We start from the raw sequence: 27,970 nt of genomic DNA, 5'->3' as shown, positions 1-27,970 counted from the left end.
TACTAAAAAAGAAATGAAACAGCTTCTGTATAGGAAAAGTTATATTTACAGTTTTATTTAGCAGAGTTAAAGAGCAAACAATTTTAACATTGTTGTTGAAAAGTGTTTTTATCCAAAGTTGCCAAGATCTAATAAGTTATTGAACAGAAATATCGGGCGTAAGGCAATAATCCTGACCAGCCATTAGAGATCACCCTACCCCAAAGGGCAGAACTGATAAAGGTGGCAGAAAATTTAGAATGATTGACTCAGTTTCCAAAAATTAGACAGAGATAATGAAAATAGGGTTCTGCTCTTGAGTATACCTTTAACATCTGCAGATGGAGGAATTTCTAAAGCACACAAAATGTAAAGACAATTCCTGTTTCCAAGGGAACATTCAGTGCTTTGAATCCAAGAATGCTATGTCCGTACACTGTGGTCAGTACATGATAATAGCAACGTATAGTTGGTAAAAGATTAAAAACAGGATTAGAATTTTTTCCATTCCACGTCATCAGGAGGATTGACCTCTACCTTCCTTTTACCAACATCAGACCAGTTGGTGCTCAGAACTGTGCCTCCAGACTCCATCTGCAATATGAGAGAAAGCTTGTTTAGTGTGCTAGTGGAATTCTAGTAATATAAAAGCCACATTTCTTACAGCAGATTAACAAATTCTGAATAAACACTAAGGATTTAAGCTCCATGTAGTAGCAATTGCAGACAGGAATTCTGTGTACATATAGACTAAAATCTGACAAAGCCCTCATTCTGGAATTTTCAGCCCAACAGTATTTTTATCAGTACTGGACACAATGAGATGTTACTTCATTAAGAAGAAGCGTTTGAAGGGTCAGTCATATTCTTGCCTATGAGGACTACAAATAAAAGGAACTAGATACAAACAATTAAGAGGAATTTGATCCTTTCACCCGTGTGAAAGACCCAAGTCTTCAAGCTCTATATGAGCCAAAACCTGTATTCCTTTGATAACACTGATTGAGACAGAGACCAGTGACAAAGCACAACCCTGGACATTCATTAGTGTACAGCACTGTAGCTTTCAGTGAGACTTGTTACACCAGTATTTCCAACAGAACCACTGCCATTTGTTACAGGCCTAAACTTTTGGTAGCTAGAGGCTTCCCGAGTGATGCACAGTTTAGTAAATTGTGTCAGCGTGCAAAATTTACACACTTCTTCAGAAAAAAAGAACAAAAACTTACAAATGATTTGTTCATAGCACGTTTCACTTCATCTGTACCATCTGAATAAATCTGCTGGAAGAGTTTATTTAAAGCAGCATCTCCTTCTAACTTCTCATTCTTCTCCTCTTCTTTGATTTCAACTACCAGTTTGTCCCAGTTCCTTGTATAGTGAGAGGATGATGGATATAAGTGCTGGGTATCTGAAAACAGAAAGTGTTAACTAAGCATTTTCTCATGATTTTAGAGCAGCAGAGAACACACAGACACATATGTACCCAATGAATCAGAGTTTAGAATGGAACACAAATCCGAAAATGCAAATGGATTCCTCCTGACATAAGCACTGCAGTAACAAAAATAAAGGAAACTAAGAAATGCTAGAGACTACATTCAGTGGTTGCAAAAGTTTACTTTTAAGTAAACAGAGTTACATAATTTAGCTATCCAACAGAAAAAGAAAGTTGGGCAACAGCAACACAGATAATTAAAGTCAAAATGAGGCGGGAGATATTGGCTGATGGTAAGAAAAAAATACCCAGTAGCCTAGAGCCATAAGAAAATATGAGCTAAATTTCAAAAAAATACCTGAAATCAATTAATCAGGAAATTCAAACTCTCTCAAAAACAGACTGGTAAACTGTCTTGAAAAACTTTGACAGTATTGTTTTCCAAGAGAGATGGAATACTTACGCAAATAATAGCTCATTACTTAAGCAACAACAGAGGTGTAAATGCACAGAACTATAGAACTGCGACCAATACACACAGCCAAACAGATAAGCCCAGAGGAATGAATGAAAAGCATGTATCTTTAACAATCCATCAGATTTATGGAAGTTATGACTAAATTTAATATCTAAGTTTTAGTAATGCCCTGCAGACTTTTTCTGTCAATTCTCAGCAGTAAAAACAAGACTATTAGGCTTTTCATTGTAAATATAAAGCTGTGATTTTATTAACAATTTAACACAAAAATTATTATTAATAAGGGCAAGTGACTTAATACAAATAAACCATTTAATACTCAATAGTTTAGAAAACAAACCTGGTGTAAATTGCTTTAACTTAGGAGAATCTCCCTGGCCCTCCAGCTTCTCCCATCTTACAGCCTCTGGCTTCTTCATTTTTATCTCAACCTACAAAACATAGGACAAAGAACAAATTAATCCAGATGGCAAACAGTTCTGCCAAATAGTTTCAAAGTAGTTGGATCCTGTAGCAATAAAATACACACATTTGTTTTAAGAAACACGGTCTTTAATATGAATCCTATATTTCAGCAAAATTGACCTACCTTACGAGATGAAGTTACGTGACTTCGAGTCATATGTCAATTAAGCTCTTCTGTGGCTGCATAGCTCCTGTATCAGACTTCTCCCCTTTTGTTTACTACCACTTAACATTCTTTTGCTTATTGTTACTTGATTCTTTTTGTAAATTATGGCATCCCAAAAGAAACAATTAGTCCCAATATTTCTACATTGCCAGGCACCGAGGTATTACCTTCCAAGCATCCCTTACTTGCCAGTCAGCTCAAATAATTAAATAGCACTTTTGAAGGACTAAAAAAAATCCAACTTTAAATTTACACTTCATCCAACAAAAAAAATCATATTTGATCTGTAGTACACAAACCAGGGTAACACGCAGGGATTATGCAGATCTTCCCATTTGAGAATTTCAGAAGCTGTATTCATTTGGTTCAATGAACACTGCTATGGAGAAAACTGTCTAGTATTCATAGACAAAACTGGCAATTAAAAATGGATATGGTTGCAATTATCACAGGAAAAACAAAATTAAGTGAAGTATGTCATGCCCTATTCGCAACTACACATATATCTTTAGACAACCATATTGAAATGTTTTTTCATAATTAACCTTATCCTTTGGTTACAGGGTTACAAAGTTGCAAAACAAGGACTGTCTAAGGTCACTCCAAATGACAAACTCACTTAAGAAAACATCACAAAATTTATATGATGTATTAATTAACTGAAATCAGTACTTGTTAAACTTCAGCAGTTTCTTATTTGTGAACAGCTCAGCAGAAGAGTTCTTAGTTCCACTGAAAGCCACTATAACCTGGGGATCCCTGCAGACCCAAAAACAAAGGCACCACTGTGAAAGCTAACCCTAGAGATCCTAACAGCAAGCTCCTTGCCTAGCATCATGTTGATCGGAGATCTGAGCTTTATTTAATCCATTCTTCAAATGAGTCACTGGTAAGCAACAAGACTGAGACACCTTATAAAAACGAAGGAATTATCTTATTTAAGTTTAAAGCTTCCATGTTTGCAATCATGCTTCATTTTAAGACTCACCGTATTCAATGCTGACTGCTGCTTCCCCCCCAACCCCTCTGCCCCGCCCCCCCCCCCCCCCCCTCCGCCCAGGAAGCTACCATTTCCCTAGTCAAGTTTAAATACTTATTTTCCACCACTAACTTGTACGGAGAACAAGAAAGTTTAAGACATGAGGTGCGGAATGCCCTTCAAGGCAGGGGAGTTTCAGTAAGTTTGTAAGTCCAATACCCGCATGTCCTTAACTTCTCACTCCCCATGTCTGATTGATTTCCAATGTTTTTAGCAACTTGACAAGTCACAAATCAAGAGTATCAGGTTTTAAAATAGTGTCAGTATCAGTCACAGAACCAAAACTAATCATATAACATTAAAATACTGTATTACTCCAGTTGCTCAACCTACTGTCCCTAAAGGCAGCCTGTATTCCAGAGTTTAATACTACAATCTGTAAGGACACAGAGATTTCTGTTAAAACTATGCAGAAGCAGCATTCAGACTGTACCAATAATTAGTCTTCAGTAAAATGAAAGAAGTCAGCAAAGCTTCCTCCACTGGACTCTTATAAAAACACTTTGGAAACTACAATCTTAAAGTTTGTTTTTTAACACCCACGCTCATAAATCTAATGCATTGCAACTAGCTTGAGAAAGCAAAAAATGTTTGTACATCTACGTAAGACAGACAAGTAGTTCCACAAGTGCCAGAACTAGCAGTGTGAGGGGTTTTTTTCCCCCAATGGATTTGGATCTCATGAGTCAAACGTTTAAGTTAATTAGCCACTTACAAAGGCATTAATTAATTACAAGTGAAACGTGAGTATTAATTTAAAACAACTTGTCTCTCCTCTGCTTCCTATCTAACTTCACAACCGGAGGAAACTGTATTATCAATTTGGTTGCACATTTAAGTTGAAGAGGCCTTAATTTTAAGATTTTATACTCTGCTTATTAGCGTATCCCCTATATGTTCTATAAAAAAACCAAAACCAAACCAACACAACCAACAATAAATGCCTGATACTAAGACTGCTCAAGCCTACGCTTCTTCATTTTCTCTTCCATTTATTCCTTCACTGTCTCCTCTTACCCTTATACTTCAGGCTTTCCACCAATATCTTTCAGTATCTCAAATACAGACTATTTCATCTACACCAAGAATGACCTCTAATGCAATATAATGCTTGGTGTGAGCTACTAAACATTAACTTTTTTCTTCTCAGAATACAATCCTCCTCAAAGAGCCCTTATAAAGACCTTCAGTTATTCATCAGAGTACTCTGCCCATGCATAAAAAGAAGGGGAAAAAAAGGCAGATCTTTGCTTTTACTGCTCCAGTAATCTTCCTCTCCTTTTCTTCATCTGCTAGTTCTTATACTTTCCTCTATGAAACTGTCCCTAAGCCAGTACTACATAATAAACAACCCTAAGGAAAAGGAAATACTACAAACTCAATTCCCAGTGTAACATGCAGATTTCTTAAATCTAAACCCTGCCAAGCCAGAAGTACACACAGCTGAAGAATGAGCCAGAACGGATTTATGACATGATTAAACCTCTACCCCATCTACTCCATCCACTTCCACTGAAGTTACTCATTAGGCAAAGTGGCAGGCGTGAGCAAAACTAGAAAAATCATTAGCTTCACACCATTATATAACCACACTTTCTAAAAATATAAAGCTATAAAATTCTGCTTGTGAAGGCGCATATTTCTCCAACTTGAGAGCTTTATTTGATCTACAGGGAAACAACTTGGTGAGTTCCAATTACACGCACAAACGGCAATAAATGCATTTTAATGAACATTTTAAAGCAGATACTAGTATCTGTCACACAGAAAAGTAACATAGCAGTACGGATATTCGTGTCATTTAACACACAAGTACTGTTAGATTCTTCCTCTCCTTCGAAAAAAAATTCCAGTACTCAGGCAAGAGAAATACATCAACACTTTGCCAACTACTTTGATTTAACATTTATATTTCATAAAACATATGCTTGTGTGCCTTGTGACAACCTAAGAATAAAAGACTGGGAAATTTAATTGCAAATTAAATGTTTCACATGCCACTCAAGGACAAGCCTAATTCCTCGGCCTGTCCTTGAAGCTCATGTCGTGCAGCCACCAGACAATCTTGGTAGCCCTCCACTACAACTTGCTCTACTACATCAGCGCCTTTCTTCCATTGGGGAGCCCAAATCTAGACACAATACTTCAAATCCATGAAAAGTTCTTACACAGAAATAGTCCACTTTCTCTTGAAATTTTTAAGTTCCTGATACTTTGGGCTCCAAGTGAGCAAAGCAAAAAGGGAAAGAAACATGGAATTTTGACAGAGCAAATCATCCACTGCTTTTGTGAAATACTCTCAAGGGAAATCCACCCTTCTGAGAAGAGGGTCAAAGGGAGGATTCAACGTCTAGAAGAAACCCTAGCTGCAATGGAAGGATACAGGCAAGTTTCTAATCACCAAATTTTCTAGTTTTAGAAGTAATCGACTTTTTAAAACCTACGAGAGATTGAGACAAGTTTGTTTGCAGCTTAATCCAAAAGCTAGCAATCACAAAAGATGCCAGAATTACTCTCAGAACCTATTCTAAACTATTTCATTGGTAGCATAAGAACACAAAAACCCCTTACTTTAAGATGACTGGCATAAGAGAGCTTTTAATCTAGTTTTAAGAAAGAATTTCTCCCCTTATCTACAGATAAACACAACACTAGTTAGCTAACATCAATTTTCTAGGCTGAAGCTTACTGTTAAAAAGCCCAAACCTCTAATGAACTAGATGTCACTTTAACTTACGTTCTGGGACAAACATTGCCAGCTTAACTGAGAAACATTAAAAGGGAAAGAACTACCTCCCTAAAAGAAGATTCTGGTGTACGCTGACAAGTTACAAGAATTTTTCTCTAATTTCTACTGCATTTTATATTTTACAGTCCATGCTTAGGAAAGTTCACTTACCACAGGCAAATCTGTGTCAAGCTCTGATCAGATGGATGAAGGAAATCAGAACTGGCAGAGCTTAAGCAGTAGTTCAGCTGTTAATTTTAAGATACATCAAAAAATACCCTTTTAAATTCTGATATTCTGATGTATCAAACACACAAACCCAAGAATTCAGGGTTTCCAATCAACTACTTATTTCCTGAACTACTGACTGCCTTGTCTATGTTGTAAATTTTGTTTATTATAGAGTTGTCATTTTGTATTCATCTTGTGCATTTTGTTACCCAAATTTAACCTTAGCACAAAATAGCACTATCTTCTAAAAATGTATAACCTACTCAAACTTACCTCTAAGATCATATCACACACAGTTTTGGTATCACAGTTATTCAAAGACCTTTTATACATTGCTTATATTCTGAATCCCAAGATCTTTGGCCCATAAGTCTGTAGAGTTATTTTCATCTCAGTATATTTTGTTTAAAGTTATCACAAACGATAATTAAGAGATTTATTCTGTAGCAAATATGTTGCAACAGAAGGATCTAGTGTGCAACTTTCAGTTTCTTTGCCAAATACATACTATGGAGAACTGAGTCCAATAATGTCCAGGTTTCCACCTCACGGACATTACATAGCAACCACTTGTTAAAATTCTGAATTTTAAAGAAGGAGCTAGCAATACAGATCATTTAGGTATCCTAAAGCTCTCTGTCACTGCATCCTCCTATCCTATAGTAAACCATCACTATTCCAACAGTTCTTAAGTCCATCTTGTCTCAAGACAGACAAAACAAAACCCCTTATGCATAGTTTTCCTTTACATATTTATATAAAGCACGGGTACTGACTTACATGCTTGTTTAAAATACTGTTCTCAGAGTATTACCAAGTTTAAATCTGTCCCACACCCATCTGCATTCATAAAGAAAAAAAAACCCCAAACTTATTTTGAGCTAAGTAAATATCATGCCAATCACTGGGAAGGTTTCTTTATGGTCTAGTCAGGAAATTGCTCCGACTAGCCCTTTTCAGAAAGTATCCAACTCTTATCTTAAATATCTTTTTATAATTTACAGAAAATGCTCAAGAATATATATGGGAGATATGAATCTGCATGAAAGTCTCACAAAGAAAATAAGAAAACATGACAGCAGGGAAGTCTGCATTCAAGTACCTGCAAGCAACATAATGAAAATATCCAAAGTGAGAAAGTATCTTTTAAGGATACAGTAAGAACTGACTTCAGTTAAATCTGTTCCTCTGTTTAACTATTTGTGTATATTTGCCTCTGAAAAGAGACACTGAGGACAGTCCAAGTGCGTGTGAAACAGTTTCACTCTTTGCCTTTTCTTTTACATTTAGCAACAGGCACTGATGTGCTTTTCTGGTACAGAGTATTTCAGAGTTTGCAAGGCTAAATGTTGGTTTGAGAGAAAAAACAAACATTCCACTGATGCACACTACCGTATTCTTGGCCAGAAGCTGCTGAGAGCATGCTTCTACCTCAGACATCTCTATTAAGTAACAAATGTCAACTGTACAAGAGGCTGAGGATTCCTAACACCTCCCCTGTTTGCAGCAAAACTTTGATCTCTAATTAAAGGACAGTTCTGTGGTAAAGAAACCACTTTTTCAAATGGCTCTAAATTGCTGCAAATCATTGCCTGCAAAAAGCCTAAACCACTAAAAACTAAAAACTTACAGTAATTGTCTCCAGACTATTTGTAGATGCAAAAGAAGAGGGGAATAAAAAGAGAAAGCACTAGTTCAAGTTTCTTTCAAGTTCATAAGCACACATGCTAAATGCACATACTCATCCTCACTCTCCTCTTGTGGTCTAACAAGAAGAAAACCCTGAGCATCACCTAAACCACAACAGAAGACCCAGAGAAATTGCTCATGTTGCACAAGTTTCCAACTTGTGGCAGTAGCGTGGCAGAACATTCCCCTGGAATCCCCAATACACTAACTGGTAGACTGAACAGAAAAGGGAGAGGAAAGTGAGGCTAACTGTGCCTGAAGAACTGCTTCAGAACATTAGAAATGCTTACACTGTTTGTGTATTCTACTTTCCTGCCATATTTTCTGGACAGAAACAGATCAGCTAGTTTTATCTTAAACATATTGAGTCACTCATTTGAAGTTTTTATACCTTTTTCCTTTTACGAAGGGAGTACAATGATATTATGCACACTGTGCTACTGGGTAACTGCATGCTGGCGACTTCTAAAGAGCAAACTCGGTCCAGCCTTTACATTTTGGCTCCCTCTCCTGGAAAGAAGGAAAAAACCAAGTCGCACCACTAAAGGGTACCTTCCTCCTCTTCAATGCTGAATGCAACATGCAGTTTTCAGCTTGGCACAGTTTTTCTTCCACCTCACCGGACACCTGAGGATGACCAACAAAACACACAAAATCCTACCTGTTGCGTACAAAGTGATGCTACACACAAAGATCAGATCGCCTTCCATTTGTAAGACACAACTCTCAAATTTATACAGTGCTTTCTGGAGCTGCCGCTATTTTTTCTCGGTTAGATTACTACTGTCAGATACCTTTGACAGACGAGGAGTATAATCAATAACATCAGGTGATCTAGTTATCTAGTTATGATCAACCATGCTGTTCACGTACAAGAGAGTGCTATGCATATATACCAATTCCCTCAAGACAAGGACTCAATACAGTTGTATTCAGTATCCTCTCACATGAACGCTGGTTGAGGCCCTCGATCTCAGAATTATATGGCGAACAACATCAGGTAATTCTAAGTAACTCACAACTAAATTGTGAACAGGAACCATAATCAACTGAAAGCTGAATCTGCAAGTAATGATATCTATTAAACAGCAAATAAACTTTTGAATTAGGTAAAAAAACGGCTCCAAGCATGGCAATAGTACATACAGCCACTACTAAAGGCAGTCAGTATCGTCTGTAAAACTGTTGACAGTTAGAGAACATACAATACTAGGATCCATAAAGAAATGACAATTTTATCCCAAAACTGGACTTCTTCTAGCTCACAGCTTGAAGTCAAAAGTCTGCAGATCATGAACACTGATTTGCTTCTGCCCATACAGAAACCATTCAAATACCTCCAAACATTTACCTATGCTACCTCTATACCACTGCCACTTCTGTTCTTTTCTAAACAGAGACTCTGTATCATGGATTTATTGAAAGTTGTAATTTCTGTTTCACCGCTAGGAAAGAAACAATTCTTGAGGTATCAATTGCATTTTTCACCACTGTTAACATCCCTGAAAGAACCAATCCCAGAGTCTGTCTGCTTTTTGCAGTTATTTTAGAATCTGTAATTCTGCAAATTCAGTTAAGGCCATTTTCTCCTCCTGAGTTCATATCTGTACCTTTATTCCTTTGCACTTGTCAAGTGAATTTGAATTTCAAGCAGTATTGAGAAATCCCTCTCCAGCTTCTCTTAGTTACAAAACCACGTGGGATTCTTCTACTGTCTGCCAGTTCTGTTGTTTCATCCCTTATCCTTTACATTTGTTAGTTTTATGAAGTTCATGGGAAACCCGAACTATCCACCACATGACCTGCCCATACACTCTACTGTGTCTCCTCATCTATTTCCTCACATAATTGGAAAAGAAAGACCAGTCTTCACTAGACAGACAGCAAAGAGTCTACATGATGCTAATGGCAACGCAGCTCATGCATTCAAAGCAGCAATACAAACATAGCAATGTGAACACCTGAAGCTACTCTTAGCTGAAATTATTCATCCACAAGAACAGATCTGTTCCTAACCCATGAAAACACAATTTCTCTAGGAGTGTGTAGTGAAGATTTCATGCAATTGGGAAGATAATGAGATTATGTCTTTCCTTCTGAGTCCTTACAAAAGGACTTCATGTAAGTGGTAGAAAATAATTTGTAGAGGGTTTGAGAAGTTCCAGGATAGTTTATTCGAAGTAGTAAATGCGCATTTTCCACACCGCTCCTAAGAACAAAGTACATACATGAAACTTATGAAATCAGCATTTCTAGTATCCAAACACTAAGGCTGCATCATGACCTTAAAGTGCTTACTGTTTTTCAAAGTAAAATATTCTAAGCCTTTGAAGAAGTCTTCGCATGCTTAACATACACCTGCTTTTAAATTTTCTTCTTCAGCCAGACTCCATCTACTGGTCAGAACCAGAATTAGCTTGGGCATCACTTAAATTATATTTCTTCACTACACCTTCACAAATGTCCTTACACTATTCTTTTCTGCAAAAAGAACATGTTGAAGCACTGACTTCTGCTGTTAGAACACTTACGTTCTCTATTATACCATTTCATCTCAAAAATATTCTCTTGCAATTATATAGGAAGAGTAACGTGAAAATAAATACAAAATATATACGATCTGGACACTACCTGAACATAACTAAAGCTTTCACACCACTTTGGGGACCTCAATCCAAACCAGGTTCTAGACTACTAGAGATTATTTCAGAGATTAATGAAGGATAGAGATAGTAGCATAGAAAGACAAAGTCAAGTTCATTTCAACAGTGCTCAGTAGCATGCAGATGCTTCATAGAAGTAATGGTGAACTTCAACAAATGAGAAGTATAACACAAGCTAGATAGGAACATAAAGCAAACAGGACCTCACTGTTACTCCTCTTGACAAGATCCATGCCCGTTCCACTCAAATTTATACAAAAGCTAATGGACTAACAGATTTTCTACATACTTTGAGCACTCTGCTTATCTCCCACAGCATAAGAGCTCACATGATTCAACCACATAACCTGCTCAGCTTCCTTAGTGCAAGGAGTGGAAAAACAAGACCAACTTTCTATGGCAATCCTCTCATGTCATCTCAAAGTCCCTCTTCCCTGAAATGTTGCAAGAACTATTACAGGTACCTTTCTGAGAAGGGAACAGGTAAAACGGAACATAAGAACGCAAAGGAATTTCCAAAAGCTCTGCAGAACCACTGCTGAAATACAAGGAAAGAATCAACAACACATTCCTGTTTCAGAGATTCAGGCCAGGCTCTATGGACACAGTATATGTCTGTCTGTGTGTTCTATCAACAATATATGCTATGTCAGACCACAGACAGTTTCTCATTTTTCTATACCTGTAATAAAGGAGAAACAAAATGCTGAAACAAAAGCATTCTCTCTTACGCTACGTGATTCTCAAGTATCTTCAAGCAAGTACAATTTCCAGGAACAGCATAGAATACACTCTCTTGAAAAGCCAAGAGCAGTTAACCATATGGCTAACCTTTACCAGCAAGAGGTCATGAAAGGGTAAAGTATTATTTCAACACTGAAATCTTCAAAGTCTTGACTTACATTTCTTGGGCACAAACAGATAAAAACACCTCATAAGGCAATATTGGCTCCTAAAAGCTTATTAGAAAGGTGTTCATACTTTCTTAATACCTGAATTTTAAGAGTGAAGACCAGTGTCTTCTTTCCACAGCAACAACTGAAAGCACCCTCAACATAACTATCATTTGCACTTCAATAAGCACTATCATATTAATATTTCTGATACTTGCACAAGTTTAGAAAGCCTCCCCACTGGCTGAAAGGCACCTTGAAGAAAAAGCATTTTTATAGGAAAAGCAAGATACTATGACAGTTGCAGAGAGACAAGACAATAAAGCAGAAATGTTTTCAACATCAGCAGTAGTCAAAAGAAATAATTTATACTTTTAAGACGCTTACCTTTGTTGAAAGCACTTTAAATGTACTTTGCTCTGGCACTATAGAATGAAGAAGAACAAGCTTTAAGTTGTAGTCTTCACCTGATGGAAGTCTCACCGATGCATTCATCTGTTAACAGTTGAAAACACACCACTGGTCATCTTTGAGAGCAGTTTTGCATTTCCAAGTAAAGGACTGTCATTTGGCACCAAGATTAAGTGATTAATTTAATGATCCTTCACTGGGGCACTTAAAGCATCAGGCATCAGAATTTCAGATTATACTGTTACATTACTGAACAAGGTGTCTCTAAAATATACTAGAAAATGAACAGGAGATTTCAATTCTTAGCCAGCAACTACTCAAAAAGCCTATTATCTTGTCAGCTTTATCTGCGTTCTTTGGGGAAAGAATTATATGGCAAATAAAGCATCAACACGTTAATAATGGAACATGAAAACAATATGCAACTTCCCTTCTAATACATGCAAACTATGTGGGAAGCACTCACACAGTTTTAACAATTGAAAGGAGATAGTAACAACCAAGTAGTTCTGGTAGTTTGTGAAGTATCAGCTTAGTTGAGAATAAGAACCTAACTCTACAATATTCTCAGCTGTATTAAACATGAACATCAGGTACCACATAAGGTATTACAATAAAGAGATTACTACACTTCCTTGAAATACACACTTTGCCACCATGAGCAATTTCAGTGATGCCAAAAGCCAGAGAAACCCACTTACCCACATTCATTCTTTTTCTATAATTGTACTAAAGCAAGATATTACTCATTCACACCTATTTTTAGAAATAGGTCTGTCCATTCCATTGTCTCTGTCCATTCCTACTCCAGATGCACGCATACTGAAGTATTTGAAATCCAGATCATTTCTTCCCCCAGCCCTCCAAACACACAGGCAGCTGAAAACCAGATGTTTGCATTGCCGCATGCACAGCATACCGCTGTGTATAAATCCTATGGACACTGCTGTGGCCACAAATCCCAATTCACTTGCTTGGGCATACACACATGTACAGCATAACTGTACATTAAAAAAAAAAGCTCAGAAAGAAGACCACCTGTACCATTCTTTTCATGCTACTGCAGCAGATAACATTTACTGTTTTAATTACTACATCTTAGGGAATCTAGGGATGCATATCAATAAGCAACACAAATCACCTCTTTCTCCAAGAACTGCACACTGACATTATCCTTCTGCGCATTCTTGATCATTATAGTCACAATTACTTGAGATTCTGTTTGGTACCAGTCATATCTTTTAAAAAAAAAAAGAAAAAAGAAAAAAAAAAAAAGAGGGTCAAGAGAGGAAAAACTAACTGCAAAGATATATACAGAAGAATACTAAAAGCTGGAACAGTACGTTGTGTAGTTTAATGGGGAGAAAAGATATACAAAATTAGATTTCCTCCCCTTCCTCTAGAAGAACAGTTGCATAATTGACAAGATACATAGTTAAAGAAAAAAAGAACCTTTTATTAATCAAGAAGCATACAAAATTTAGGTCACTTAACCAATTCATAATACTGTTTGCCTTCTTTTTAGCTTTTTAGTTCAGCATCTTAAAAATACCTCAGAAACGTTACCTACACTAGGCACAATGGGGCAGTCTTTGAATTAAGCTGAAGTCAGAAGGCTTACACCATTTCCCCATTCTCCCAGTGAAACACAATCTCCTAGAAGTACAATTCAGCCTGAACAAAAGCAGTGACACTAAGAAACACTTTGCTTAAACTGCCATGTTTTTGAAGGCACCCAGAAAGAATTCCTACAGTCGTTATATTGCTTCTCCAATCCCCAAGTCAAAGAAAAGTTATGTCAATGGTTTTAATTCTCACAGTAAAGCTAAAGCAAACTTACTTGATCTTTGGTGGCAGAGGTTGCTGCTGTGTATTCTAGTTGAAGCACATTCCATTGGAAAAAAAGTTACATCAGTGTAAGTGAAAACGTACCATGAAATACTTTTCAAAGACATATCATTTTCATACTGATTGTTCCCCTTTTCTTGATTTTATGTATGAGCATTAGCTTACAGGTGAAGCTTTTCATCATCATCTTAGCCATTTATGCCCGATTAAAAAAGTTTAAATTTACATTAAATATGCCAGTCTGTAACTTGGAATTTATTGGCCAGACATTTTATAAATAGCATTAAGTTCAGCTTTAATTAATTTTCTTCCTGGATAAGAAATATACCTGAAAAACACAGTGGCTATGTTGCTGATCTAAAAAGTCAGGAAGGAAACTTGAAATATATCTAAGAACTCAAAAAGTTTTTATGCTTAAAAAGTTACACCTTAAGCATAAGATTTGTCTTTATATACATCCACCATGTCTGCTGTGCACCTTCCTCCTCCACCCTATTCCTAAAATGCAAAAAACAGAAGTCCTGTGAAAGGAGCAGAACATCCAATGCAAATTCCCATTTTTTTGTCTCAACATAGAAAAAGGGGTGTGAGTGTAAATTTCAACACTTCTTCTGAAGGCTTCCAATAAATAAAGCAAACTGAAAGCTGAACAAGTTACAGCAGAAAAAGTTTGCACAAATCACTTGCAAGCTACTGGGGGAAAAAGAAAGTTACTTTCAAACAGTCACAAGCAAGTTAGCATTGACAACATAAGCTGGTTAATTTGTAAATCAGGCAACAAATTGCAAGTTGGAAAGTTAAAATTTACTTCAGTGAGTGCACAAGAATTGCCAGATTTTTATGACATTCCCAAGAGTTTTCAGGGTTTAAATTTTTCAGCCTTGGTCTCAAATAAAAGAACACGTTTAGAAGAAAAGTTAAATCCTTCAGAATTGCATGCAATAGAAAAGTTTATTTTTAAAGCCTGAAAGTCCTAAGAAGCCACTGAAGCCCAGCATAACAAAGAAATCAAGACAGTAAACATACTAAGGAAAACATCTTACCATTTCTGTCTGTGATGCTGCAGAAAGAAAAAAGTTGCTGTTTCAGAAAAAGACATATTGAACTTAAAAGGCACATACCCACTTGACCCTTCTTTACTGCAAACATTCTGCATTTATTCCAGTCTCAACAGGAGAATTGTTAATAACATGCCAGTTCTATCCCTAGTATTTTGCTTTTATGACACACTTTCATTAGACTTCAATCAGCAACTTGTGCAAAAGAACTGTAATGTAAAGCAAGTTCTGATTAACAGAAGGAACAAACTTTCCATTACTTTCACTTGCTTATCAGAAAACTACATAGACTTTTTTAATTTAAAGCAACATCATGGTAAACAAAAGTTTTAAAAAAATTAATTCTCAAAAGTCTGTACTAGGTTTATCATCCATCCATAGGAATAGCACAAAGTTCTCATCAAATCTGTATCTCAGACTAGGCATACCCAGTTGGGGCATGAGATGGAAAGCTGGCAGAGAAATTCATTCATATGATCTTAAATGTACTGTAATATTTGTAAATGTACTAAACTACTAAATGTACTAAACTATAGCTCAGTATCTCTTTAAATATTTTCCCTAAATTATTTCAGATTAAAGATGTTTGAAAAGAATTAAACTTTGCCTGTTTCTTTATAACACATACTGCTAAAAAGAGAGAAAGATTAACAAACAAGAATATTAAGTTGTAATGAAGAAATCAGAGTAGTTTTATTGGGGTTTTTTTGCTAGTGTATCATAAGCATCAAGAAAATGGCTCAAAAAAGAAAAGACAGGGATGAATATTCAAGATAAAACAGGACAAGTGAGTTGAACCAGACAAAACACCACAAAAAGTAATTATTACATCAGAGAAAAACGTGTATTACAACCTCTTTCCTTGAGAGGGCAGAGAAAGTTGTCACCCAAGATCACTCTATGCAAATAAGATCACGCATGCCAATCACTTATCCAATTTCTACAAATAAAAATAAACCTGGCAAATACGTATCACAAAGCAGAAATTTGTTCATTCCTACACAACACAAAAGTGTTCTCCTCTATCTGGTTTTTATTCAGCATGTTGATCCAAACTTGTCTTACTGCCCCATTTTCCAGTGTGCACCACAAAGAGGAGGAACAGTCATTGTTGAGGAAAAAACTACATCAGTTATTCTATCTCATCAAAAACCACATCCAGATTAAGCACTGTGGACGAGGTAGTTGTCAGGTCTGTAGGAAGGTACAGAAGGGAATTAAAGTCCCACTCACTGACTACCGTGGGTAAGACACCAAAGCAGCAATTAGCACCTAAAGTACTCTCCACAGGGACTCAAGAGTAAACTCCCCGTTTCCACCTCTTCCCAACATTATATTCTGTAAGACTTAAAAACTTCTTTTGGTGTTGTTTTTATAAAGCAAGCAGAAGTAGACATAGAAAAAAAGCTTAAAATTGACAAGTTTCCATAGCTGAAATTCATTAGAAGTTGTGTATGAAAACAACTTAAAATTAATTATGAATTGTCTGAACTTTAAATAGACACTCCTCTGTCACAGCCAATTATTACATTAAAACCCTAATATTAATGTTCCTCAATCTGAAGTATAGAAGTGTTCAGGATGTGTACTGTGAGAGAAACAAGAGATAGAACAAAAGAATTATTTTTTTTTTAATCAGTTTTTCCTAAGTAAGAGGCAAGCTGTAAATCTTTGAAAAACATGACACAGCTTCAAAGCACTGGGTATATCAAATTCCTTATCAAGTAAATGTGTTTTTTTCTTACCGTTTAGTGTTTCTTCACATCTTTTAATCCAAATAGTAAAGGTATCATCTACATCTAGAAGAGATCAAACACAGTAACATTAAAACTCTTCAAGCACTACACATATTGTGAAGAACTAATCTATCCCAAACTTGCATCAATTTACTAAAAAAGGTATTATTTCCTATTATCTTCTTGTAACCTCTGTCATTCCAGTTAAGCTTTAAGTATTTTTATACAATGCTACTATTTAACTCTATTATATTTAATTAACTTCAAATTAATTTGTAGGACACCAGATTTAACCTGAACTGACCCAAATATGCTATTGCTTTCCAGTCTGGTCAACCCCTATATAACTGTTCAAAAAGCAAGTATAGTTTTACACATTTTCCCATTATTCTTAAAATTATTCTTTCAAACAGTCACAGACTTCCTCTCCAGAGAAATATCAGAAGAGACTGTCTGTTCCAAGGACAACCCAAAGCTGCACTTAGTTTTCACAAATATCAAGCATTTTCTCCTGGTGGTTTCACACAAACTTTACAAACACACCTGAAGTTTCAGGGATGTCAGAAACACACAGGTGCCAATTCCATCCTATGAATCCAAATCACAGAAAAGTTTAGTAAAGACCCTGATATTCTATCTGGGGAGCTTGCTTCCCAGAAATTAATTCACTGGAAAATAGCTCAAAAGGTAGCAGTGTAAAACCAGAGGAATCACCTTATTTCAATAAAATTCCCAGAAATATCTTTCACAGTCAGGAAAGCAATGAAGTGGCAACGTTACCGATCAACTACTAAAACCCCTTAACTTTTTATCTTTTTGCAATAGAGAGTATTCACACTGAGGGAGTTCATGCAGCCAGCTACCCAGCAGAAGGCTTGAAGAGGCCTGACAGAAGAGTTCCCAGCAGACACACATGTAACACCAAATGTGACTCCACTGCGGTTATGCAAAGTACATATCTCAACCACTTCAAATATAAAATGTACATAAATATTAAGGTGCACCTTCAGTCTTGAAATTGCTTCCCCACTGCTCAATCCACTTCCTCTTACCTGTTCTTCTGCTAGCCCCACCAGTCATCTTAAAAGTTATATAAATTTTAAACTACACAACATTTAGTAATATCTCAGTTGTTGTTAGGAAGAGATAAAAATGCAAATAATAATATGGCTGTCTTGATATTACAATACAATCAGTCACTGACTGCTGCCATCTTTTCTGTATTCCCATCAAACCCTAGAAAGAAGATACACATTTTCAGAGGATTCTGCTAGACGATCTAAGGGGCTGTCTTCGATTACCTAATGCATACTTAAGGGATTAAAATGACTGACCGCAAATTGTCCTCAGAAGTACATGAGGAAAGGAAGCAAGGCAAAGGATCCAAGATGCAGTAAAGTTCTGATCAGGCAAGAAAGTCCTTTACTAAAAGGGTGGTCAAACACTGGAGCAGGTTGCCCAAAGAGGCTGTAGAATCTTAAAGTCTTAGAGATACTTGGAAGTCAACAGTAGAAGAACCCGAGCAAACACATGAAAGTTCAAAGTTAATACTGCTTTTGGCCAGGGCATGGAATTAAACGAGCTCCAGAGCTTCACTGCAACCTAAATTAACCTATAACTTTAAAACTTAGCACCCGTACCCTAAAAAGACTTTCAAGTTTTGCAGCTAGGAACAAAATTTATTTATCAAAAGTGAAATTAAATGAAGTAGGTTCAGGGGTTTAAGAAAAGAGAAACTGAATCACCTCTTTACTTATCTAGCCTCTGACTTTCAGCAGCAGACAAGCAATTCTCTTTTCAACTACAGCCTATGACAGGACCACTATGCAACACAAACTTTAAAAGACAGGTCAGGTGCTATCTTCCCTATTTTTCTAGAAGGTCCCCCTAACCAACCACTGCCTCTTTCCCTGTATCCCTGCACTTTTGATAACTTGAGACAAAGGACTTTTTTTCATGTGTGTGCTCTATAATTGCATTATCCTCCCAAGGAACTTGCTAACAACTGCTATTAATAACTTTCTCATTCAGAAAACTTAACTGGGTTGCCACTTGCTGAAAAACTAATTCTTAGAATACAAGCAAAGTACCTACTAAGATGTTTAAAAAGTTGACACATTCCACCTTTCATAAATTCATTAGGTGGTCACAGAAAAAAACAAGAAAATTTGAGTGTAACTGTCCTAAACCCACATAAGACAGTGAAGAGCAACAGATCACAATGCTGCTTCAATCTAAGGCAAATTAATAAACTCAGAAAATCCACACGTCTAGTCTCACAGTTGAGTGAAAGGAATCTTACTCCTAACGTTATTTTAGAAAATAAAGAAACATTGCTCATTCAACAATTCATCATGTCAAGTCCTATTTAGATATCCCTGTAGGTGGGTAATGGGAAGCTTGCTGTGGTATCCTGGGCCTGTCAGTCCTACCAGTAACGAGCACAAGTAGCAAGCTCATCGTTGTTAGCATTCCAGGTTAAGATTTAAAAGAGCCCTTACATCAGCAAGGAACAGAAATGTGTACTGGTGTACTTCTGCCCCTCGTGTGGCAAAGAAACCAGCCTTGCCAGCAAAGAATTCCCCACCACAGCAATTCTCTCTGAAGCAACAACAGCTAGTGTCTTGTCTCTTTACCACTTGCTTAGCAGTATGTGGCAATTATTCTCTCTAAGCTTTGTTCATTCTGCACTAGCTGCGTTTAACTGGAAGTTAACTGTTTTGCCAAAATGCTTATGCTCACAGTTGTTTTCACCTGGGATCCATCAAACACTCCACAGATCAGAAAATTCTGTTACTGATATAAACTTGCCAGCAAATTAGGTAATATATGGAAAAGCATCAACTAAAAATCTGTATTTTAATAAAGGCCTTCAGGGGACTCATCTCACAGCGGGTCACAGAATTTTGTAACGAGATACAGGAAGCAGAGCAGAAGCTATCTTCAGGTGAGAGAGTAATCAGGAAGGACCAGGACACTTCAGAAACTCTTCAACTTGGGTAAGCAGCAAAAAAATGGCAAATTAAATTCCAACAGGTAGAAGTCAAGCAATCAACACAGGAAAACATTGTGTTGTATTTCAGGAATACTGAATTAGCTAAGGGGATCCTGGTATTCACTGACTTATCCAAAAAGATATCTGCAGCTTGTTGTGCTGTTGCACCCTACAACATAAGTAGAATGTGAGATTAAACAGAATGAAAAAAAACCCACCTACCCAGAAGTGATGTTCTGGCCTGAGGAGATTTTGTCTATCATCCGTATTTTGAACAGCTGCAACTGACAAACTATAAAGGTGACAAAATCCATGCATGTGAAAAGCCTTAAATTGATAGTGGTTGCTTGGTGTGGGGCAAGAACATGAATAAATATAGATTAATCATTCAATTAAATTCAGGAGCGATGAGTTTGAAGATGTATGAAGAGCTGTAAGGAAAGCTACAGAAGCCACCAGAAGGAATCACTTCCTTTCAAGGTAAGATACTAAATAGAGAACTTGGTTAGACTGCAAAGATACACTTGTCTTTATAGTGCACAAACCACTGGAGACTACCTAATTATCCAAACCACCACAACTGAAAGAACTTTAGGGAATTTCTTCTATTCTAACTCCTATTCCAGAACAGCCAAAACTGGCAACAGTTGCTGCATTTCCACCGCATCCCCCTTCCACCACTGCTAGCACTGCTGGCTCCAGCACTCAGACCCTTCACTGAGCACTAATCCAGGGGAAAAACACTTTAAAAAAAATCATAACTTTCTGCAGATTTACTGCATTGAAAGAAGAGGCTAAGCAAGCACAAGAGTAGGAGGAAGTATGATCGCTTGGCAGCAAGAACAAGCTAGCTTACACTCCCATGAAACTCCAGTTTTAGATCAGAGGATCAGATCACTTATTTGGGAAAGGCGAAGTAATCCAAGTTTTGTTAAACCTTCAGATCCCAGCCACTGTTACAGATAAGACAACATAGTAGAAAGATCTGAGACCATGACAATGCTTATCATATTAGTATGCTTTGCTCTGTGTAACCTTTTCAAGGTGCTTTTCCTACCATTTTCTTCTGCTGCTGGGAAGGAAGGGAACGTAATAAGGAGAGGGTTTTATTTAAAATGGGGGATAGGAGGGAAGAGAAAGGAGTCACAACCATCTCGCAATTGCTTTGTTTTATGCTTCCCCACGTCTTCTACCAAAGCTTTCTGTATTAAACTATCCTTTCCTGCTTCTAGAATAAAGTCAGGTTTTGAAAAAGCTCCAATTCTCCTCAAACTAAGAAGTGCTCAAGTCCAGCCAGGAAGCCAATGCTTTAAGGTTAAAAAAAGAGATATAAATATGCTTCTGTAATTAAGTGGTATGTAATGTGAGGCAATCATTCATTTTGATAGTTTGAATACCCAGTAAGTTGCGTGTCCTTTCTAAAGGCTGACCTATCAAACCATTCAAGAAATTCCAGCTACGTATAAGGAGCCTGTCCTGTTCAGAAACTTTTCTACGACACTTCATATGCCACACCATTGCCACCATTTATTTCTAGGACCTCCAGGAAGTAGGAAAACACTCCCAATTTTACAAAGAAAATAAAAAAAAAGATTCATATCCTACTTTGCTAAGAAGTTTGATACACATTTTTAAGCAGTTTTACACTTCTATGCAACGACTGCACAAACCTTCCAAAATCCAGGCATATGAAGTCAGGTACCTAGTTAATTAGCCTTTAAAAAAATAAATAAAAATCCCTGGTCTTCACTTTCAGCTAACACATTAAAAAGAAGGTTTTTCTCATTAGCAAAGGAGCACCATGCTCACAAGAAATTGTAATACTTACTGTCCAGCCTCTGTCCCTCTCTGAAAGACTCTATGGCAGATGCATAGTTTTTGATATGATATTCACCTAACCTGACATGAACAAAGAAAAACAAAAGGAAACAGTAGTTACTTCCCAGTCTAATCCACATTCTGAAGATCACAACATTCTTATATCACAACATACTGTATTGGTTAAAATTACATATGGAAGAATTTAAATCACTTATGAGGTGTGTCTTTGAAATGGCTAGGATGTTTAAGATAATGACTCTAAACCAAATTGCTTCTTATAACCACAGCTTTATTATGGATGGGTTACGAGCAGCATTGCACTAAATTTATTCATTCATGGTGTTGCAGAAAGCTTGTACAGAGCCATAATCCAAATACTAGTATTGCCCTACAGATTATCACAATATTCTCAAAGTACAATATATGATACATACCCTTTTCTAAGGAGCGCTACAGCATAATTTGGGTTCAGTTCTAGGGACTTCTTTGCATCTGCAACAGCATCTGAGGAAGTCAGTATAAACGTGAGGAACATAATGTTATAAAAAGCAGTGAACTGTGAGCCTTTCAGTACTCAAAGTTTTTTAAGGTTATGTTAGCCTTCTTAGCTTGCACACAGATCACATCATTTGAATTAAATCTAGCCACAACTGCTATGGATGAATCCTTCATTCAGCTGCAGAGCTCTATGTTAAGATGTAGCATGACTTTCATTTAGTCAGATCCTCCACCTAGATCTGAAGCATGAGTCTGTTTGGTTTTTACTGGAAGGAAAAAAATAGACCAAATCTTAAGTTATTCAGTTAATCTTTTTCCCAGGCATTATTCAGTTATCACACTCCTATCACGTCAGGATTTTCTCAACCAAAAACTTAAGGATGGAAGATGCTTACAACACAAGGCTTCAAATCTGCCTAAGAATTCTACTTAAAAAAAGCTGCCAAGATAATCCTAGGCTAAAATCAAATGGAAAGCTGGGACTGCAGAATACAGAATTGGAAGTTTTGCAGAAACAACAAAACCAAAAAAAATCAAAGACAAAGAAAACCATAAAATTATGCACTAACTGCAAAAGAAGCATATTAAGTTACAGATAACACTTTCTCTTATTACTATATTTGGCTTCAGATTGAAGACATCTTCTGCAAAGAACATGTTATAACACATATGCATTAACATCCTTGTTAAGAGGATTCTCAGTGTTGTCTGAAGACGTTACCAGCATATTTCTGTAGAAGAATATGAGCATAAGCTCGTTGACAATAACATTCAGCATCATCTGGATTCTTTTCCAAAGCCGTCGTCAGTTCCTGTAAAGACACACAAGAAAACCCCATGAAATGGCACCTTGGAAGTCCCCATAAAAACACAATACCAAATTGTCGATTAAGAGCCATTTCAGAAGAAAATATACTAACTGGCATGACTGTTTACCTGTTGCTCAGTTCTCATCCACAAAGCTTAAACATCAGAGCTTGAAGTGCAAGGAACTTGCCAATTACATCAGATTCAAGGAGTTTGTTTCTTACTGAGAAGAAACATGACTTTCAAATACTTTAAACATGAACTCCACTGCATAGATGATCTTCTAAATTCCAAAGACCTTCCTACAATTTTCAGTGTTATTTGTACACAGGTCTGCTGGATTTGAGGAAGCACTGCAGCATTAGGAATTTGGAAGTCAACATGTAGTATGTCAAAACACTTGCGTGGGGATAACGTGCTCAAAGCATTGTAACACATGATGAAATACCACGTTACATGACATTATTGAGCGTAAGACGTTCCAATTTATGCTGAGCACAAAAGCAGAATAAAAAGACTCCTGTGAGCCCTGTGCTCCATAAAATAATTGTTGTACAATGGGCATAAGCATAAAGTAGTCCCTTATTAGGGGAATCATTTGGTATACAGATTGAAATAATTATATTATGCTCTCTACAAGAAAAGTTTACGACTTTCACACAACAGAATAAAATCACAATGACTTGATGCATATACCTGGAAAGAGCATCTCCAATTCTCTTACTAATAAGAGAAATTCTTCCCTTTGCTAGAAGACAGTAAGTCTTCCAAAGCCACTACAGTGCATTGTTACAGTACAGTAACTCCATTTGCCAAGTTGACTTCTACTCAGAATCTAACAAGCGTGAATGTAGCTAAGATACAGGCTTTAAACCTGCATAAATAGTAGCAGAGCACAGCTGCCAAAACTCTGTCCCACCAAGCCATAGAAAAAAGAAGAGCTGAAGGACTTGCCTTAGTTTTAATTTAGATCACTGTCTTGTTCTGTTTCGCAGATGTCACACAAAATGTTTATGCTAAATAGGAGTTAAGTGTCCACAACCGTTTCTCTTACACTGGTTAAGAACTGACGCTACTGCTAAGATATGCAAATCCATATATAGGTACAGCATATAAATCTAAAACCTTGGGGGTCTCTGAAGAAAGCAGCAGGCAAGACAACTGTAACTTGATCTAATTGTACCAATGCCCTCCTAAGATTTAAGGTCATTCAAAAGCAGTTGTCATTAGGGAAATACTCATGGCTATAGGTATTCCACATGTGAGGGACACTGAAGCAACGCACATATTAAAATTGGTTCATATTATGCTGACAGGTGAAGTTCAGTTTTTGACCCTCAAAACCAAGTGGGGTCTGACTCTGACGCTGAACTTGCAGGCACTTCACAACCAGAGTCACTTCTCTAACAGATCACCTCTCACTCCAAACATTCTTTCCTCTGATTTACGCTGATGACAGAAGCACCAGTTAGAACAAGCACACAACATGTGAATGGATTCTCCTACAGAACTAGTCCTCACCCCAGGAAAGCAAGGAAAACCAAACCCAAACATTTTCAATAGTGTGAAACTCATCTCTGTTGGTTTTTTGATCAGTAAGTCATCACATCTCATTCAGCCACATACACATGAATAAAGCTACTCCTTTAACACAGATATTTGAGAAGATAGCCAAGTAATACTCAACTAACACCAAGAACTCCAGATTATGGACATCAGCAACAGTTTACTTGCAACAAGCTTAGACTTTGTCCTCACAAACACTCAGGTATGTGTTCTACATATTTTAACCCTGCAGGCCCTTACCATGCCATCAACTTGCAAATCTATTTCTAAATCCATTGGGAAGTTTCAGGACCCTCTGTGCTAATAAGAGTTTGTATGTAATAAAGGTGCTTTTGGTCTCCACACAGTAACCTACTTTTCCAACTTAAAATAACGTAAAAGTAATTAAAAGAGTTCACAACTTAATCGTGCAGACAGTATTTAAAGATAGATGATGATCTTTCAGTTGTATCAGATCCAGGTGCAGAAAGCTGAAGCATGCCCTCCAGGAGTTAAAGAAATCGAAAGTCCTGAGGACACAGCATGTAAGTGCCAAGCCAACTGGGCAGAAGTCTAGTCAGGTGTGGAAGCATTACACAGCACAATTTATGTACTATCATGTCCCAGATTAGAAATATTGAGCATGTGAGTTATAAAGGCAACACGTAAGAACATGCAAACATAGTATACTACCTGCAGTTCCAAGTCTCTAAGGCAGCTAAATGCTACACTGAACTATGGACTTACAAGTTCAGAGATTATCAAGTACAATCTGCCTATTCAATCAAGTACTTTAAAAAAGGCTGCAACAATGACACCACGATCACTGTATCAGATACTAACACCTATAGAATGTGTTACACACCGTTTTGAAGCCCTGAATGTACAAAGAACTGAAATATAGAACAGAAAAGCAAAGCAACTATTTTATTCCAGAAAAAAAATATGCATATACTGGCAGCGTTCTTTAATACTTCCAAAGACCTTTTGGCATTGGGTTTTTCTGGTTTGTTTGTTGGTGGTTCCCCCCTCAAGGTGAAACTACTTTTTTTTTTTTTTAATATCTTACATTAGTTGTACTATGCCAAAAGTATTTGGTTATTCCAAACAGCTTTTTAGATGTCATTTAGCTTCTGAAAAAGTTTTACAAGCTACAGCCTAAACCCCAAAGAACTGTAAGATTTAGCTTCACCATTTTCTTTATGGAAGGATAATTCAGTTCCATTTCATGCTTTTGCCACCTACCCTATTGAAGCAGAACCAACCATTTACATCTTCTTCCTATGCAAGTATGTTAAATAGAAATACTTGTCCTCCCTCCAGTTCTATCTTCTCATTAACCATCTGTTTTAAGTAAAAATAACCTTTGAAAGCAGATAAACACGTGTTAATGGGTAAAACCATAGACTCATAGAACAGGCCAGGTTGGAAGGGACACCAAAAGATCATCACATCCAACTTTTTGTGGCAAAGGGAGCCCAGATGAAATTATCTAACACCCTGTCCAGTCATGTCCTGAAAACCTCCATTGATGAGGATCCTCCAACGTCCATGGGGAGGTTGACCCAGTGGATGATCACTCTCACTATAAAATATTTATTTTTTGCATTTATATGAAATGCAAATCAGTTCTGGGCCCCACAAAATATCAAAAGAATAAAAAAATAGATCAGGGCAGAATAAAAACTAATAAAGATTTGAGTACATTTCTTCAACAAGCTTGGGGTTTTTTTAAGCACAACTTAGTTATTTGAACCATCATCTACCTACATAAAAGACAAAGCCGATGGGGTTTTGGTTTGGTGTTTGGTGGTTTGTTTTGTTTTGTTTTCCTTCTTAGCAGCACAGGTAGCACAAGTACGCCGACAGAACCGCGCTGAACTCCTCTGCAGCCGGACCTCACATGACAGAGGGAAAACTCCGCAAGGCCTCGCTCGCAGCGAGGGCAGCTGCTGCCCTCGCCCCCGAGAGCGGCACGGCTCGGCTGGGCACTGCACGCTGCGCGCCCCGCTCCCCCCAGCGCCCCGGACTCGGCAGGCCGGCGAGCTTCAACCGCCCGAGGGGCGAGGCCCGCCGCCGCCCCGCGCCCGGCCCTCACCTGCGCTGCTGCCTCCGGGTCCCGGTCGATGTCCCCGTCGGAGAGCCTGTCAAGGAAACACAACGGCGTAAGAGGGCGAGGCGGGGGCGGGCGGAAGGGGCGCAGGGCGGGGAGGGGGGGCTCACCGTGGAGGGGCCGCTCCCGCCGCCGCCATGCCTCCCGCCGTCCCCAGGAAACTTCTGGAGCCGCTGAGGCACCCGCGCAACGAACCCCAAGGCCGCAGCCGCGCAAGGGCCGACGGGATGCGGAGGAGCCGACCGGCCCCGCAAGCTCCTCCCGCGCCTCTCCGGGCGAGGCGGGGCGGCCCTGGCTACCGCGGCGGGCGCGCCACCTCCTCTACCATAGAGCTGGAGGACCGGCGGCCGCAGAGCGGCCCGTAGGCCCTTGCCGACCGCCTCTTCCGGCCGCGCCGCCGCCGAGGGGGAAGTGGCGCTGTGCCGGTGCGGGGGCTTCCCGCGCGGGCACGGGGAGGGGCAGGGACCGTGCTCCAGCACCGCATGCGGGGTCTCGCTTCATGATTTACTCCAGATTCCCGCTTTGTCGTACTAAGCTAAGCTGGCCCTTGGATACACCCGGCTGGTAGGCTGGAGCCCACGGGACACGGGACGAGAGCGGTTTTCATTTCCTGTTCATTACACGACAGTCCGCTGCTGGGGACGCGTCAGTGTCTGCTGGACCATTTCTCCAGTTCTCCAGCTGACAGATCATTGTCCCTTTGTAACAGCCGCACCTAGGGCAAGAAGTTTTGTTGGTGAAGTTGTAACCATATGGTGCGATTATTTTTTTTTTCATGTTGCCAGTAAATTTGCAAAACAACTTCCCCGCGTTTAAAAACTTCATCAGTCAAGCATTCTCCCTTCAGGTTTCCTAGTATTATGAAGTGCTTGTACTACAGGAAAAAGCCCCTATTTTATAGTCTGATTAAAAAAACCTAGCCTCCCTCTCCAGTGCTTTTGTCAGTCTGAAATAGCCCTCAGGATGGTAACTGTATCACTTGTGCTTCTGTAACGCTTACCCGCATTCCCAGCGATCCCGGCAGCACTCCCCAGCTGTGGAGAGCGCGGCCAGATAAAACCAGCAGTCGGCTGGCAGCGGTCGCTCCGGTTTGAGTATGGCCAGCCTTCCTGGCAGCGGGGTGAGGTGTGTTGGATTTGCAGGTGGAAGCCTGACCTTAGGGGAGTCAGAGGGAAGAAACACTGAATTTACCAGGGCAGTTGTGGCAGAGTCCGATACAGTTTGCAGAGTTACTTTATTCAACTGTACCAAGCTGCCTCCGACACAGTTCTGCTCCCATTAGTTTTTCTAGTACTCATATGCTTATCTTTGGAGTGAAACTTAATCTTATAAACCAATCAATAAAACTTCTACATGAATTCGATCAAAG

At 38.3% G+C, this 27,970-nt stretch overlaps 1 protein-coding gene across 1 annotated transcript; it reads right to left on the bottom strand.

Moving 5' to 3' along the window:
* Nucleotides 1-39: 39 nt before the first annotated feature.
* SUGT1 (SGT1 homolog, MIS12 kinetochore complex assembly cochaperone) lies at nucleotides 40-27,100 on the bottom strand. The gene is given in 15 exon segments (XM_080376849.1): nucleotides 40-573; nucleotides 1,209-1,390; nucleotides 2,236-2,326; nucleotides 12,157-12,264; nucleotides 13,322-13,418; nucleotides 14,021-14,055; nucleotides 15,072-15,088; nucleotides 16,832-16,885; nucleotides 21,646-21,716; nucleotides 22,073-22,142; nucleotides 22,858-22,948; nucleotides 26,587-26,632; nucleotides 26,712-26,749; nucleotides 26,751-26,923; nucleotides 26,926-27,100. Coding segments are annotated over 15 exon segments (1,335 nt in total). The 5' UTR covers nucleotides 27,086-27,100; the 3' UTR covers nucleotides 40-471.
* Nucleotides 27,101-27,970: the final 870 nt, after the last annotated feature.

Source organism: Falco punctatus (genome assembly GCF_963210335.1).
Source record: "Falco punctatus genome assembly, chromosome: 2".
NCBI lineage: Eukaryota > Metazoa > Chordata > Aves > Falconiformes > Falconidae > Falco > Falco punctatus.
This window is presented reverse-complemented; position numbering and strand designations above follow the sequence as displayed.